The 17,220-nt window shown below is 44.5% G+C and overlaps 1 protein-coding gene across 1 annotated transcript in view; it reads right to left on the minus strand.

The window, feature by feature from the left end:
* The window catches only part of UTP20 (UTP20 small subunit processome component), a 102,080-nt gene extending 85,376 nt beyond the window's left edge, over positions 1-16,704 (minus strand). The window contains exons 1-10 of the mRNA XM_006261164.4: positions 16,576-16,704; positions 11,486-11,566; positions 9,844-9,910; positions 9,467-9,599; positions 8,737-8,925; positions 6,430-6,511; positions 5,983-6,120; positions 5,354-5,509; positions 2,363-2,509; positions 1,551-1,685 (exon numbers count right to left, since the gene is read on the minus strand). Coding sequence (XP_006261226.2) covers positions 1,551-1,685; positions 2,363-2,509; positions 5,354-5,509; positions 5,983-6,120; positions 6,430-6,511; positions 8,737-8,925; positions 9,467-9,599; positions 9,844-9,910; positions 11,486-11,566; positions 16,576-16,620 — 1,173 coding nt within the window. The 5' untranslated portion in view covers positions 16,621-16,704. The remainder of the gene's footprint in view (positions 1-1,550; positions 1,686-2,362; positions 2,510-5,353; positions 5,510-5,982; positions 6,121-6,429; positions 6,512-8,736; positions 8,926-9,466; positions 9,600-9,843; positions 9,911-11,485; positions 11,567-16,575) is intronic.
* Positions 16,705-17,220: the final 516 nt, after the last annotated feature.

The following is a 17,220-nucleotide window of genomic DNA, read 5'->3' on the forward strand; positions in this document are numbered from 1 at the left end:
GAGGTATTCTGTTCCAATGCTCAATCATTCCCAGTTAGAAAGCTTTTCCTAATATCTAATAGGAGTGTGCAAAAAGGGCCGTATTCAATTTGGATTTGGATTCAGCCCGAATCCAAATCTGAAGATTTGATGCTGATTCAGAGACATAGACACAGCTTTAAGGGTTTTTTCTACATACCTCAAGGTACTAGGCATGGCTTGTGAACTCTGCAATGCTGGGGTGCATGGAGCATCCCACAGGAGCACGGCCCAAAGTGTTTCTGGTCTGCTGCCAAGAGTGCTGGGGACCCGCCCCAACCCCGTGCTCCTGTGGGACGTTCCATCTGCCCCAGCATCGCAGTCCTGTACCCTGAGGTATGTTGAAAAAACATTTAAAGCTGCGTCTATGTCCGAATTGTCGAACCTTTCCGAATCTCTCTGAATCAATTCGGAGGTTTCCAATTCGATTCGGAGCGATTAAAGGGTCTCCTGATTCGATTCGAATTCAGAGATTTGGCCACCGAATCTAATCAGGGACCGAAGCTTCGCACAGCCTTAATATCTAATCTTGCTGCTATTTAAGCCTATTACTTCTAGTATAGCTCCCTGTAGGCACAGAAAACAATTGATCACTATCCTCTTTATAGCAACCTTTGGAGTTTATGAAAGATGATCTTATCCTTCCTCAGTCTTTGTTTCTTTGGATTAAATTATCCTAGTTCTTACTTCATTTCCTCATGGGTCATGTTTTCTAGACTTCTAATCATTTGGGTTCTTTTTCTCTTTGGCCTCTTTCCAATCTGTTCTCAATTTCCTTACAAACTGGACAGACCAACAAACTGACAGGAAGAATCACTTCCTTTATATACAAAATGTTTAGTATGCTATTAACCTTTTTTTTTTGCACAAATATGATGCACTACTTGCTATATAACCTATACTCAGCTTGCAGTCCACTATAACCTGCCAGGTCTTTTTCTGAAATATTGTAGCCTAGCCAGTCACTCACCCTCTTCTATTTGCATAATTAACTAATCCAGTCCTACTGTGATACTTTACACTTGTCCTTGTAACACCTGTAATAACATTTTATCTTTTTTTTTCAGACCATTTATCAAGGTCACTTTAAATCTTAATCACAACCTTTTAGAAGTGTGTTATTCTGCATAGCTTGGGATCATCCAAAAACATATTAAGTGTATGGCTCAATTCCATTTTGAAATAATTAATGAAGATACGGAACAGTATTATGCCCAAGATCAACTTGTGAAGAACCTTACTTGATACATCACTATGCATTTGTAGAGAGCCTGGCACAAGGGACTCACTCTCAGCTAAGTCTTCTAGACACTACTCTAATACAAATATATGACAAATTAAACAGGCTCTGGATCAACCCCTACACATTCACCACATGCATTGTTTCAGTCAGGGCAGTTTGTACCTTCTCTATAATACAAGCAAGATGTAAACATCTTGGAGTAAACTAGGAAATGGTTTACACAATCTGAGTGTGTTCATTCTAGAGAGCTTGGACTGGGATGTATCTGCTGCAAAATGCGCTTTGTTACCTTCTCAATAGTTTCCTTAGTCAAAGCATCTGGCAGAGACACATTTTCAGCAAGAAGCAAGGCAGAAATGGCTTTAAGCAGGGTCTCACAACACGATGCTGAGAGATCCGGTGTTTGTAACATTGTTGTTAATGTCTGTGGAATAAGAGACAGAGAAAACAGTTATCACATATCTTGTCAGACAACGAAGCTCCAGCTTGAGTGGGCTGAGGTCTCTCTTCCGCAGGAAAAGCTGACAGGGAAAGCGTAACATTCTCAACCTCAGCCAATGGAAATTCCCCCTAACAGCCCTCCTAGTTGGGTGAGGGCTGGGTTTGCTTCCAGAAACACAACCCATGAGTGTCCCTAGATCCATGATGGAAGACATGGGGAGCCCTGGAGAGCTCCTTCCCTCGGCCTCTGAACCAACTCCAGCTGTGCAGAAACTTCAGGAACCATGGCTTCACAAGTTACCAAGAGTGGATACCCATGGTCCATTTCTCAGAGTCTGTACCCCTGGGTCTCAGGGCTGGAGGGGGAGGGGGAAGGGAAAAGGCACTTAAAAGAAGGGTTTGCTGTAAGATAATACCCACAGGATCACATCAGGACAGAAAAATCAATGCCTAAGGGATTGCCAAGGTGACTGGAAGAGTGATGCTCTCAAATGCAGTTACACTTACTCCAGACCCTGGCACTTTCTGACCCAAGTCCTAAAGTCACCGAATCAAAAGAGAGTAGACAAGTATGGAACAGCCACGCTGGACCCCATCTCCACCTCAGATGCACATGAACCACCTCTGAGTATACTGGCCAAAGGGGAGGCCCTTACCCACCTTACAAACTGCTTCAGGTTGTGAGATTTTGGACCCGTTTCCATGTTCTGCTAGGATCAGATATACTTGCAATATCATTTCAAATTGTGACGAACTCTCAGAAGAGTTAGTCTTAGTTATTTTCTTTCGCAATTCTATGACGAAGTCCTGCAAAAGATAATAATTTGACAAAAAATAATCAGATCCTGGTCATAGATGAAGCTAACCTAAAAGAATTCCCATGACTGGATGTTTCAGCAGCCTGATATGTTATCACAGACATTCTTATCCCTATCTAGTAAATTCCAAAAACAAAGATATACCTAAAAGCTTAAAATACCCTAATAAACAGCATCCTGTAGCTCTTGGACAGAAATGCAAATATCTTTAAAGTGATTTTCTCCTTCCAAGAAGGTTTACTGATGGCAGGCCAAAGAGACAAAAGAAACTAACATTTTGTACTCAGCTGCATATGAACACATTGACCAGATTCTGACCTCAACTGATGTCACAAATTCTAGTGAGTCTGCACATGAAAAACTAGCCCTTACTGAAGTTTGTGGGAGATGCAGAATGAATTCGAACAGGGTTAGCATTTTATTCTGATTGCAGGTTTTTATGAAACAAGTTTCTTACCCTAGGAATGAGAAACTGCTAATTAAGTAAAGGGTTCCCTGGCTTGGTAGCCTTTAACTTTGTGGGGTGGCAGGAAGGGAGAGCAAGGTATTTCACTAGCCACTCGGTAAGATCACAGACTGAGTTTTCCCATGGCAGAGTTTTCACTCCGATGAGAGAACTGCATTGGAGTTAGCAGATCATTTCCTGCAATTTCCTATTTTAACCTCTTACATCACAGAACAGATTGAAGCACTAAATGCAAAATCACAAGCTACCAAACTCAAGTTAACTGAATAAAAGCCATCCATACCTCACCTGGTAAGGCATTTAAAAAATATCTAGCATGTAATACTCTGTGACTGACATTTCCTCCAAATGAGGTGCTGCTAAATGACACACAACACTTGGGCCCCCTCTACATATTACGGGTATTGTGCAATTAACTGGAGACTAGCTACACATGCCAAGTAGCTGTTACACAATAAATATCTCCAACAAGCTATAAAGTTAGACCTCAAAAATGTGTTTCTTTATAGTTGGTTCCTATTAAGCTTTAAATTTGCACACATAGATGAAAGGGCTCCCAACTGCAGGGGTGCAGCATGCCCAGCTTAAAACCCCTGGGCCTTGTCACTGCCACAATCCCTAGGGCTTGGAGATGTGTGAAATCACCTGCCACAGTCCTCAGGGTCCAGGGTGCCTCCTGCACCCCCAGGGCAGGGGGAAATCACCCTTATGGCAATCCTCTAGCCCCAGGTGTTTTCCCATATTCCTTGTGGCGATCTTCAGGCTCCAGGGGTTTCCTGCACCACAGAGCCCTAGGGATTGCAACACCTATTATCCCCAGGGTCTGGGGGTTTCTTGCACGTCTGAGGTAGAGGGGAAATCACCTCTGAAGTGACCCTCCAGCCCTGGGTTTTTCCCGCACCCCCAGGCAGAGCTGCCCCTAGGGTATAGCAAATTGGGGCAACCGCCCTGGGCTTCACACTTTGGTGGGGCCCTGTGGAGCTGGGCACAGCGGCCACAGACCCTACTGTCACAACCCAAAGTTGTGATTTTTGTTGTGTGCGCGCTTTGGCACTGCTAAATTATTTTCCCGCCAAATTTGTAGCTTTCTTTGCAGTGTGCATTTCTTTTTGCATCTGAGAAATGCTCGTTGCAAAGAGTTCCCGCCATTTGTATTAGAATTCGAGCCACATTATTGGCTAGTTCTAAATTATGCACGTGTGGCGGCTAGTGATTGGCTTGCTAGCCGTATAAAAAGCTTGAGTGGTTTCCGCCCAAGTTGGAGGACTCCACGAACACCAGGAGGAGGGATCTTCACACTGTGTGAAGATCTCTAAGTGCTGCGGAGCCTATCGGACCCAGCGCATTTCAAGCAGGCAACAGAGGTCTGATCAGCCTCTAGCCTCTCCCCGTCGCCGTTCGCAATCCTTGACGTATCCCTTTCCCTGCGCGCAAAAGGATCCACGGAGCCTCAACAACTCCGTGAGAGAGACCCGAGCTTGTCGTAGTCCTCAAATGAGGATTTAATCGGAGCTGTGCCTGGAAAACCATCTAGCCTACACCACAACCATCTTCGGTGTAAGTAAACAATCTTGGATCAACCACTATGCGTCCGTGACTAATTCTAGCTCGCCACCTGTTTTCTCCGACCCCGCGTGCCCGGGCTGCTGGCCACAGCCCGCGCGCGCAAAAGGGCCCCGGATCGCTCCCGGCCCGCACACCTACCACGAGGCCCGCCTGGAGCTGGTGGCTCAGCCCCGTACTGCAGAGGAAGCAGGGAGACCCTCCCTATGCTGGTCGGAAATACCTCTGCAGCAATCCTTCAGCCCTGGGGGTTTCCTGCACCCCAGGCAGCTATGATCCCCAGGGTCATCTCTACTCCCTCGCCTGCCCCCCCCCATCAAGGCAGGGGGAATCACCCCTTAGATGGGGATCACAACCTCCCTGTCCCAGGGTCTCCTGCCATGGGCATGTGGCACGTCAGGAGGTGCAACTGTGTGAACTGCGTATTAGATCCCATCACACTTTTACCTGCAAATGTAGAGGGGCCCTTGGACACGATGTGTCAGACCGAGGTGAGCCAAGAATCCATCAGGTCCCACTGACACAATGACCTAAAGCAGGTGTGTTAAATATATGGCCCATGGGCTGAAGCCAGCCTGTGGGTCACTGGACCCAAATCCCACCCCACACAACCTGGCATAACTGTGTTAACTCAGCAGTCAGTGGCCCTAGGTATCTGCGTAAGGAAGGGGAGAATTTTTCTGTTAAGAGTCTGACATTTATGTTAATGTTTCCATTGCACAGAAATAGCAAACCCAGCACACCCAGATATTTTCCTGGTGGGAGTTCACCTTTCTTTCAGCTTCTAAAAAAATAAGAACTCACTTGCAAACAACTGAAGAGAACATCAAAATGCTCCTTGTAGATGTACACTGCAGCTGATTTTACCATATATTTGAAGGCTTCTCCAACAACAATCCATGGAAGCTTAACTTCAGCTTCTGTTATAGGCCCCAGCTTTAGCATAATTAACTTTATAGCCTGGGAAGGAAGAGACAGATTAAAATTACAACTCTTTCACCATAGGAAATCTTTCTAAGATGTCAAAATGGTAATGGGATGTTTTATTCAACTATTGCAGGAAACATTCTCTAAAGGATTTAGTATTAGCAAGAGGCATAATAAATTTAGAGTTCAGAATTTTTATATTCCCCAAATGAGCACACACAACATGTTGATTACATGCATTACCAGCTAATAAAAATAATTTCAAATGCAAACATATTATACTATTATTAAAAGGAAAAACCTGAAGCCGTCCTTTCAAGAAGCTATTACAACTATTAAGGTATAATGAACAGCACAGTTTGCATTAAGGATTCAAACTCCATTGAAGTGAACAAGACATCAAATATCTTAAAAGAATGCTAGATTAGGTTGCCATACAGCAAGAGATGCTGGTTGTTTAAAAACATTGTCCTTTTCCCATTTGTTTGACATGCCCAGGTACTTACTGTCTCTGCACAAGAGTGGAACATGTTTCTAACCCCCTTGCACATCTCGAAAAGCAACTGCCCGACACCCTCCACCTTTTCTGGGTGCTCTCTCAAGTCCAGAAACATTAAATTGAACAGGGCATTTTTATCAGAAACCTACAAAACAAAATGAACCAGGAAAACATTATCTTCACTTGAAATCAACCATATGGAAAGACAGCATTCAATGGCTACTGAGAGCACCATCTTACTTTATTCAACTAATTTATACCCACTAAATCTAAAACAACATCAGTCAATTAAGTAGAAAGGGTCAGATTTTCAACCACATGGACAGAAATCCAGTACACGTTTTATCAGGCCCTTTATTGTCTACCTATTTCAGGGCTTCCAGTATTTGTTAGCCCAAAGCTCAAAATCACCATGAAACCCTGTAAGAGTTGCTTTAAAAAAATCATCACTTACCTTCCTCATTAAAAAGGTAAAGCTTTCAGCAGCAAAATTTCTGATGTGTGGTTTGTTGTGAGCCAACAGGGTACTGTATAAACTACAAATAAAATAGGCAATTAACGTAATACAAAAGAAGCAACATGAGGGAGTGAACACTATATGCCAATGTTTTGGTGTACTGTGTTTTATATTTTTTTCACTGACATCTGACATTCTGCAAATATGGACTGTAATCTCTTCACAACAAGGGCTGTCTCTTAATATTGGGACCTATACAATGGATTTCAGATGGAACCGCAAAGCACTATTCTAATGCAAACAGCTAACAACAGCAAAAACAACATCACTACTTTGGGACAGCTCATGTTTTGGGACAAAGTTCTCAATGCTAACCAACTATTTGGTGACAGTCCAGTTTGATAAGCAGCGGAGATGTTACGACCTAACTGTGACAAGTATCATACTTGATTTAACCAATTACAGAAATGCTCTGCTAAATTAAAATTCAAGACAGGCTTGCAACTTACTAAAACATGAAGTGTAAATACTAATCTATTAGCCAAGAGCAACGAAAGAGATTTTCTTTTCCTGGTTTGTTGTCCTATTGAACATACACTTGGTTTTAATATCTTTTTTTGAAGAGAATAACAAACACATTTACTTATAGAAAGAATAGTCCAGGGGTGGGCAATTTGGACCGGAGAGCCACGTTGGGAGTTTTGGTGAGCTGTTGCAGGCTGGGTCAGCAACCCCTCCTCCCCCCTGCCATGTAGGCACCCCCACCCAGCCTGCAACAGCTCACCAGAACTCCCTAAGCAGCTGTACTTTTTTGCTCAGCCGGGTGGCTGGGATGGGGCTGTGGCAGTCAGGAAACAGCATCGAGGAGCAGGACAAGCAGGCGGAGCCAGTAGGAGTGTGCAGGGAGCAGATCATGTATCTGCCCTGGGACCTACGCTTGTGCTATCCCCTCCCAGCAATCCCAGGGTCTCCAGGGAGACTGGCCAGGACCCACATGGGCAGGGCACGCAGCCAGGTGGCTGGCATGGGGGTCGCAGATGAGCAGCTGCATCCAGGAGCGGGATGGGTGGGCAGGACTGGGGTTGGGATCGGAATCGCAGGACAGAGACAGCACAGGCCAGGGCCTGGGGCAGTGCCACAATCTGCTCCCTGCACACTCCTACCTGTAAAACCAATGCCTGTCGCAGGAGCGTACAGGGAGTAGATTGTGGTTCTGCCCCGAGTGGTGGCCCCATGATCCTAACTCTGGCCCCACCTACCTGTCCCATTCCCTGTCTGCTGCAGCCCCATCCCAGACACCCAGCTAAACACAGAGCACAGCCACTTAGATAGTTCTGGTGAGCTGTTGTGGGCTGGATGGGGGTGCGGGGAGGAAGGAAGGAAAGAATGATGACCCAACTTGCAACAGCTCACCAAAACTCCCTAAGTGGCCCTCCAGTCCAAATAATTGCTCACCCCTGGACTATGCTCTGTATAAGTAAACGTGTTTGTCTTTTTCCTCAAAAGAAAATATTAAAAATAAATATATGTTCAATAGGACAACAAACCATGAAAAAAATCTCTTTGACTGCTCTTGGCTAATAGATTAGTATTTACACTTTGCTTTTTACTAAGTTGCAAGCCTGTCTTGAGTTTTAATAACCCCAAGCCCCAGCCCCACACTGTCACCGCCCCACAATCATGGACCCACCCACCTGTTCCACTCCTGGACACCATGACCTGCCCTCCCGCAACCCCATCCCATCTGCCCAGCCGTACGCCCTGCCCACAGTGGCGGGTACAGGAAGGACGGGCTGAGGAGCCTGGGCAGCAGGGCCAGGTCCAGTGGTAGCCAGGAGGAGCTACTGCCACCAGGGCTGCCAGGAAGCAAGTCCAGCTGCTGCACCAGCCCAGCCCTGCTACAGGCCCGGGGGCAGCAGGACTGGCTGCACCCCGTGGCTGGGCCAGGTGGGACTGAGGGGCCCGCCACAGGTGGATAAAATCCCTTGGCAGGCCAAATCCAGCCCATGAGCCATATTTAGCCCACCTCTACCATAACCTATGCTTCAGTGCAAGTACCTAGACTTCTTGGAAAGACGGACTCAGTGATCCTTCCCACAATGCAGACTTCTGCTTAAGCCAGTGGGATGCCAAGGACGCACAAGTCCACAGGACTGGACTCATGCTTTGTTCCTAAAACCCTAAAGAGTTCATTAACAATTACATTTAAAAGCACCCCATATACTACCTCACAGCAAGTCATTTACATTTATATATCACCTTTTTTGCATTATCATCTAATGAATGTAGCCCAGTAATACTTACCTATATATGTTGGATATATCCTTCACCATTAATCTCCACAGGTATTTGTAAAGATAGGAAAGAGAGGTAAAAGCCCATTCCAGCAGCTCTGTGTCCTGGGTATCCAGCAACTTGGTAATAGCCAGAAAAAAGTCTGGGAAGTGAGGGTAGAAATCTGTCTGCAGATCTCGAGCCAGGTGAACCACTAGGCTGGATTTTCAAAGAACAGATGTCAACATAAAAAAAAATAATAATACCGGTAAAAGACAATAGCTCACTGTCTAACTGGGTGATACCATGTGAAATTTCACCTATGCTAGGGGTGTACAGGAGTATGAAAGATTTTTAAAAGATAGGATATACATGGTCATCCCCTTGGCTGTTATTTTTTCAATTAAAATAGTCTTGGTTCAAAGTAACACAACCAGCTGAAAGTGAAACTTGAATCAACAGAGCCTCTGGTACACAAGTATTCTGACTGACATCATATGTGAACTCACAGCAATGTGCTTCCTAGGCTACTGCAGAGATCTGTCTAGTTACCTTTGAGGGCTGTTTTTAAGAAAATCTTAAACCTATAATACTATTATTAAAAGATAAAGAAATATCACTGTTGTAGACATGTCACAACAGCATGCAGGCAAAGCAATTTTTTTTTCCGGTGATGCCAAACAAACATAGTAGTTGTGGTAGGATTTACCCACATTTTCCTATGATGACACCAAGTTAACATTTTATAGAATGCACTTACTCCAGAAGGGGTTGATAAGCAAGACTGCCTTTGATTTGCAGATGAGTCTTCAAGCTTTGCACAACAGCACTCTGATAATATACCAGCTGGTTGAATGACTGGCATTTGTTAACCACTTCCCTGTAGAACTTTACTGTACAAAGAAAAAGGGAATACTTAAGAACGGTGTCCCTGCTATTGGCAACGATGTAGGATTAAGACCATTAGTTCCCTCAAAACCCAATCTAAAATCTACAAGTCAGCACAAAGATTCCAAATCACTCTGATATATTTTGAATCATGATAAATATTTTCAAAGTCAATCTCCCCTCTGTTAAACATGACATTACAATACAAGCAAACAATACAAATACATGAGAAAGAATGTTAAAATGTACCAAAATGACAGGTGAGGTTCAGCTCTTTCCATTTCTGCAGTCCTTCATAAAAATAGGTTTCAACATCCTGTCAAAAACCAAGAATTACCATTAGCCTAACATAGCCAAATAAAAACAGGCTTAGTAGATAAAGCATGCACAAATGCCTCAAGTATGTATTAAAGGGATAGTTAAATAAATGTTGGTACCTTCACTGAAAAACAACTATTGCTAAAATATGGATTTGTTCCTCAAATATAAGCAGACAAAGTGACAGGGGCACATGGGTTCTTGATGTTTCACTATCAGACATTAACTTAAAAAAAAGGTAATACCGTTGATACATGCAAAACATATTTCCAAATCTGATTCTAATTTTACAACATATTTATTATTTAAACCCCACACCCTTAACAAATATGCATTTAAATTTACAGATCATGAGCCATCCCATTAAAATTAATAGGGCTCCTCACAGGGCAGAGTCAAGCACATGAATCTTTGCACTGTCAGGACTTCACATGACTGATTGCTTTTCTGCCCTAATAAACAAATTTGAAATACGTTTCAATTAGAAATAACTCTGCCTTTGCTGTATCTTCAAGAGATGTGGCTTTTTTTTTGAATGGCCCATTAAAAAAAAAGATATACTAAGAATTTGCCTGAAAACTGATTCATATTGACCTTTTCCTACTCATTTCATAGCTTGTGTCTTATGGATGTATTTATGGCATCATAGCAAATTAAGGGATTTCATAAATATGGGACTGAGAGTAACAGAGAGGCAAAGTACACATGTAGGATTTGACTCTGCTCCCACTGAAATCAATTCAGGGATTGACACAACAGGTTTGAATTTGACATAATGTTTGCCAGCAGGCAGCATGCTGCTGGGAGCCAGGATGGAAGGAAAAGCTTCTGGACAGTCCAGACCTCAGACTGTGGAACCAGCCGGTTCGTGTAAACTACTGCTTCCCACCCAATGCTAATTAAAAAAATAAATAAATAAATAAAAATCAGCAAACAAAGACTTTTGTGAACACATTTAATTTTTTTTCTAGGGATAGGGGTCATTAAATCTTAGGTGTTAACCCTGTAGGACTGGTCATGATATTCTGATGAGATGATCCATTGCCTGTCTATTCAAATACTTTGTATTAGGTCCTCATGGCTATCAAATAGAAAGATCAGAAAAAACAGCTGTCAGTGTTGGTTGAGTTGCTGAGCTCTATGGCTTGATCCCGCAAAAACTTATGAAGGTGTTTCAGAGAGATACTGTAAGTAGTCATGGGACAAACTCAGTGAATTAGATTCTGTTAAGTCGTTCCTGGACTGGGGCCTTGAAATGTTATTTTTCACAGAAAGACTTTAAGCAATCAGTCCTCACTATTGTTCTACAGGCCACGAAAGAGTGATCCACAAACCATGGTCAAAGAAGCTCTGCTTTACTCTTCAGATTTGCATGACGTGATTGGGGACTTGGTACAGGACTGAGACTAAGAAGAGCTTCAATGGTAAATGAGGGCAATGGAGGTACCTGAATTTCCTCTTCTGGTACAAAACACCCACAATAACTACATTGCTGCCAACAGATATTTAGTGACAAAGTGCTTTGAGATCCTTGTTTGAACCCTCCATAGAAATGAAAAATGATTATACTCACCTCCGCATAGCTTCCAGTCCTGTCGATCCGATGAATAATATCAATATTAACATTGCCTAAGCGTTCTGAAAAGGTGAGAAACTGTAAAATAAACAAACAAACAAAAATCAATTGCTATTCTTCAGCAAGAGAGTAAAAGAATTCCTTTTAAATTAATTTCACTACAATACACACAGTATAAACACAGGTGTCACTTCTAAAGAGACACTACACAAGAATATAGGCCAAAAATTCAGGATTATTAATTCAATACTATTTCATATAAATATTATTTAAGAAATTCTTTTGTAAAGTCAATTAAGTTTGTTTTTTAAACCACAAGAAGGGTTAGAAACAACTCTGTGACATTTACAACCAACCTCTGTAGCACCTTGCAAATGTAAGAGAACAGCCATCCTGACCTTGCAAAGAAGGAAAAAGAATACAATGAGGAAAAAAACTACGTGAAGCAGACATCAAGTTTCAGTTCCAAAGTCGGGTAAAGTAAATTAACAACAGAAAGAAGAAAAATGACTTTTTGGATTATCTCAGTTTTCAGTAACACAGTGATAGATGCTCTGATATGTATCCCAAGAGCTTGATCCAGCTCTGGACAGACCTATGAGAAGCCTCATTGACTTCAATGGAGGTAAAAGGGGAAAAAAAGAGCGTGAATGTAAATAGAGGATCAGGACAGATGAAAGAGACCACAGGAATACTGCCTATTTAGATTTTTTTAATTAAATTTTTGATTCAACAGCCTTGAAAATATCCCCCAAAAGTATTGTTTTCAAAACATTTTTCTTCCTGCCCCCAACTCACTTTTGCTTGACATCTGTAGTCTTCCCACAAGGCAGGCAGATTAACCAACTGTATAAACACTGAACACAGCTATATGCAAAGTGCTTTTTAGTTGCTAGAAGACATACAAAAAATTAGAACTCTTGGTTCCAATATATTTAATTTTTTTTATTTAGGTTCTTTCTATTATAGCAATCTTTAATACTAGTTGTAACTGTAGCAAGTACTATATTTTAAGAAAGAAATGTAATAATCAAGCAACTGGTGTCTATCTAAACAATTGGTGTCTTCTATGATCACTTCGAAATCCCTTACGAGACAATCACTGTAAGAAGAGGATTCGTATTATTGCATATTACACTAAAGCAGGGGCAGGCAATTATTTTGGACAAAGGGCCACTTACTGAGTTTTGGCAAGCCATCGAGGGCTGCATGACAGGCAGCCCAGGGCAGATAAACAGTAATTTTCTAAATTTTTTAGGGGCCCTGTGGACCAAATAGAATGACTGGCGGGCTGCATCTGGCCCCCAGGCTGCATTTTGCCCACCCCTGCACTAAAGAAACAAGTCTGGTTATACCAGTACAAAGCAGTATCTGAAAGGCTTTCAAGGGCTGAATCATCCCCTCTAGCAGAATAGCATACAGGAAAGGAAAAATTCTATTGCAAATTGTAGTTTTCTATCCCTTGCCATCAAGGCATGGCACTCATATCCTACAAATATCATGAAGTAACAAAAAAAATGTGCCTCAGAATCAGGGTAGACCAGGAAACCTGCTATTTATTCACCTCCTCTGTATCCAGTAGCACAGCTTGCTCAGGAGTCTTGTCACTAGGTCCCTCAACCCCATGCTTATAGTCCTACTCTCATGCCCTGAGAAAGCAAAGGGTTTGAAGACACAAATTCAAGAACTGAGGAAACTCATAAAATCCTGGGGAAATTTTACCATGAGCTTGCCAAAGGATACAGATCTGCAAACAGCCTCTCTCCTATCCAGTTCTCCACAACCCCTTATCTTTATAAGTCTTCTCTAGACTAAGAAAGTTTTATATCAATTTCCTAGATTCCCCACATTGTGAACCCAAACAGAGTATAGACTCTGTTCAACATCAGGTCATCCAACCCTACTGAAAACTGGTCAAAATGAGTTGTCATGTGTATAACACTAAAAGGCACCAGCAGTCATCAAAACTAAGACTTCCCAACATCACTAGCATTAGTGAGAAGCTAAACCAAATTAGTTATTATGTTAAGACATTTTGGTATTTTTTTTCTAGCAGAGATGAGGCTGCAGAAATACAATAATGTTTCTAAATGAGACAATTTCATACTAACTTGGACAAAACCACTGACAGGCTCAGAGAAATGGAAAACGATACCGTTTTGGTTCTTCGGTCTTTTAATGCAGTAGTTCGCAAAATATGGAACAGCAGACTGCTGGGGGCTGGCAAAGACATGATAAGCAGTCCATAGACCCCAGTGTACCTCTTCTGTTTTCAGTTAAAGCTTTGAAAATCAGAGCTGCTGGCAGTCTAAAAGAATTCTTGAAGTTTAACAGACACATATTAGCTCAAAAAATTTGAGAATCACTGCTCTCTAGTCTGAGGACTGTCAAAGGAGGATTTTTATTTTTAGTCCTTCCAGTGAAGACTGGAAGAATTCATAGAATGGGCTGTATGGTATATACTGTTTAAAACTCTGGACTGAAAAAGGCTCTGCAGATACTTAAACTCAATGTAAACAAAGCACGTTAATGACTGAAATGGTGTGAGTGAAACATTTTGCGCTCCATTTTAGTAAGATTGGACGGCTACTGTCACCATAATGGTCCAGGAAATACAAGAAGTACAGATTTTCTGTGTTATCTTTTATTGGACCAGCTTGTAGTTGGGAGAGCTGTTGGATAAGCTTCTGCACATCAAATACGCTTCTAAGGGCTTGAGGAAGGGCACTTGATGCCAGAAAGCTTGTCCAATAGACCTCCCAACTATACAGCTAGTCCAATAACAGATGTCACAGAAAATCCTTGCCTCTCCTACATTCCCTTGTTCCTCAGAGTGCCTGCTACCCCTCATAGCAGCTTCGAAATGGAAAAGAGCTGGTCAATTCAAATCTGTTTTAGCAATATTGAAACTGAAGGCCTCTGCTCAGTTTCACCAATGACCAGGGGTAGTGACATAACAAAGCTGATACTGGGCTGGGGAGCTCCTGCGAACTGAAGCAGTTTGTGCACTTTGCAGGAGATCCCTAATGTTTGCTACACTGCAAGCAGCAGGCACGCAAATTGGCTTGCTGTCAAACAAACACTGCACTCGTGTATTATACGCATCAGGGGCAGATTCTTTAGAGAGACTGGAACAAATAAAGGAAAACAAAACTTATTCTAACAGCGTGAGACCAGAGCAGAAGCTGGAACAGGAATGAGACTTGAGTAGGGGGATAAGAAGAACAGATCTTTCAGGTCACAGCCTTGCTCCCTTCTCCCTCCCACCCCCATTGCCAAAGCCTGATCAGCGCTGGCATTAGCCTCGGGCCACCCAGTCGCCACAAAAATCACAGAAAAATTAGGATGGAAGGAACTTCAAGAGGTCATTTAGCTCAGCATTTCCCAACCTTTTGGTTCCGGCGGCACACTTACTGAGCCTCTCTCATCCCGCGGCACACCGGCTGAAAGTGGAGCGGGGTGGAGGGGTGGCGAGTGGCCGGGCGTGCATGGCTGAACACAGTGCACAGATGCAAATCACTGGCTGGAGCCACCCCCCCCAACCCGTGTCTGTGTGTCCCCGGTGGCAGCAGGCAGGGAGCATATCTCCAGCCCCAAATTCCCGGCGCACCTGGACGTGCTTCGTGGCACACTGGTTGGAAAATGCTGATTTAGCCCAACCCCCTGCTCAAAGCAGGACCATCCTCACATATGTCATCCCAGGCAAAGTTTTGTCTAGCCGGGTCTTAAAAACCTCCAAGGGTGGAGCTTTCACCACCTCTCTGGGTAATCTGTTTTAGTGCTTTACTACCCTCCTAGTGAGAAAGTTTTCCCTAACATCTAGCCTAAACTTCCTTTGCTGCAACTTGAGCCCACTGCTCCTTGTTCTATCATCTGTCACCACCTTCACAAGACAAAACATTTCATCCTAACTCACATCGTTGTTTTTAAACCAGACTCAAAAAAGCTTTAACGTACAAAACTGTGAAACATTTCATCGTTATCTTTTAACATATTACAATCGTCTTGCAACGTTCTTTTAAATACAGGAGCCATGTGAAAACATGGCCCACCAATAGCATACCACTGTATGCTCTATTACAGCGATTCTCAGCCTGTGGGTTGCAACCCAAGAGTGGGATGCAAGATCATACAAAAGCGTAGTGAGCAAACTTTAAAAATGGATTCTCCTTTAAAGGAGAAAAACGTGGGAAACTGTGGCTTTTCCCTTGCAGGCTGGCAGTTACAGCCTGTGAGGGGCTGCTTGGGGCCCCCCTTGCCCTGCACACTGGGAGGCAGTGGGTTGGGAATGAGGGACACTGAGTTGGGACTGGCCATCGATGTTTACAACTGGGTCCGGGTACAAAAAAGGTTGAGAATTGCTGCACTATAGAACACAGAACACCCAACCTATGCAGGGGGTTGGACTAGGTGATGTCCTGAGATCCTTTCAAACCCTCCTTTTCTATGATTCTATGAATGACAAGTGGGATGTGTGTTACAAGTCAATTCAGCCCAGTGGTGATGTGTAGGGGGTGCATGGGCACTCCCTGACAGGCCATGCTCCCCACTTAGGTGACAGGCAGGGGGGGCAGGCAGGAGTGCTGGTGCCCACCCATGAGTGCTGGATGAAGCGCTGCAGCCACTTCCCAGTCAGTAGGATCAGCTGCGGGGGGACCTCACCCTGCCCCCCAGTCGCTGACTGGTTGGTGGGGGGGTAGGAGGCACCTGGCCCCCCTTACTAAGGTGGCACCAGTCGCCCATGATTCAACCTAAGCCTCCCTTCTTTCCCTCCAGTTTCAAATCCTTAACAACACCCCAGCCCTCCTGATGGAGGGCAGCTACCAAAAGGGTCCCAGCTGCTAAGGCAGCGGTTTTCAGCCTCGTTTTAGACTCGAGGCGCCCGTCACGGACCCCAATTTTGAGTAATGACGTTTCGCTCGGATTTTTTGGGGCCGCAGAAAAATCCTGACACAGCCTCCTGCGGCCCCCCGCCGGGAAGGGCCACAGCAGGTCTGGGCGTAGCCGCGTGCCCCGCTCCCGGCGCGGCCCCCCGAAGGCAACTCGAGCCCTCCCCGCCCGTTCGACAGTCGCCCACCGCCCCTCACCCTGTGCGTGTTGGCCGCCTTGTGGGAGGCGGATTTGTTCTTCATGGTCCCGGGGCAGGAGGGGGCCCGGCCCGGCGCGGCTCAGGAATCCCAGCACACACACGTGCGGGCCTAGCTGCTGGGCGCCGCCATCTTGTCCGAGGGATGCTGGGAGCGCTGCCCGCCAGCCCGCGGCTCCTCCTCCTGCCCCGCCTTGCGCTTCCCTGAGGGAGCCGCTTCTGTCCCGTGCTGCCGGCTAGCTCGTCCTCCTGGCCGCCCGTTTGTAAGGTGTTGGCTGTCGGGCAGGGGTGGTGCGGGGGACCCGATGCTTATTGTGGCGCCTCTACCCCGAGGCGCACGTGCCAAGCAAGATGCCTTTGCACGCCACGCGCTGGCACCCATGCCAGGGGTGGCCGACGCCTGCTGCAGGTGTTTGGGCCTGGCTGCGGACTCAAGTGAAAGTGGGACAGGAAGCAGGGGCAGAGTTGTTCCACGTTTTCAAGCACTAACTTTAGAGCCGGTTGGCTCTTTTTTATTTAAGCCTGGGCAACCATTTTTATCTGGTGACAGTTGCTTTGCAGGTGCTGCAGGACTACATCTATGGCACAGCTGGCTGGTGAATTGTGCAATATATGTAATGTGAGCAGGGGGCTTAGGGCATCTATC

Source organism: Alligator mississippiensis, chromosome 4 (assembly GCF_030867095.1).
Source record: "Alligator mississippiensis isolate rAllMis1 chromosome 4, rAllMis1, whole genome shotgun sequence".
NCBI lineage: Eukaryota > Metazoa > Chordata > Crocodylia > Alligatoridae > Alligator > Alligator mississippiensis.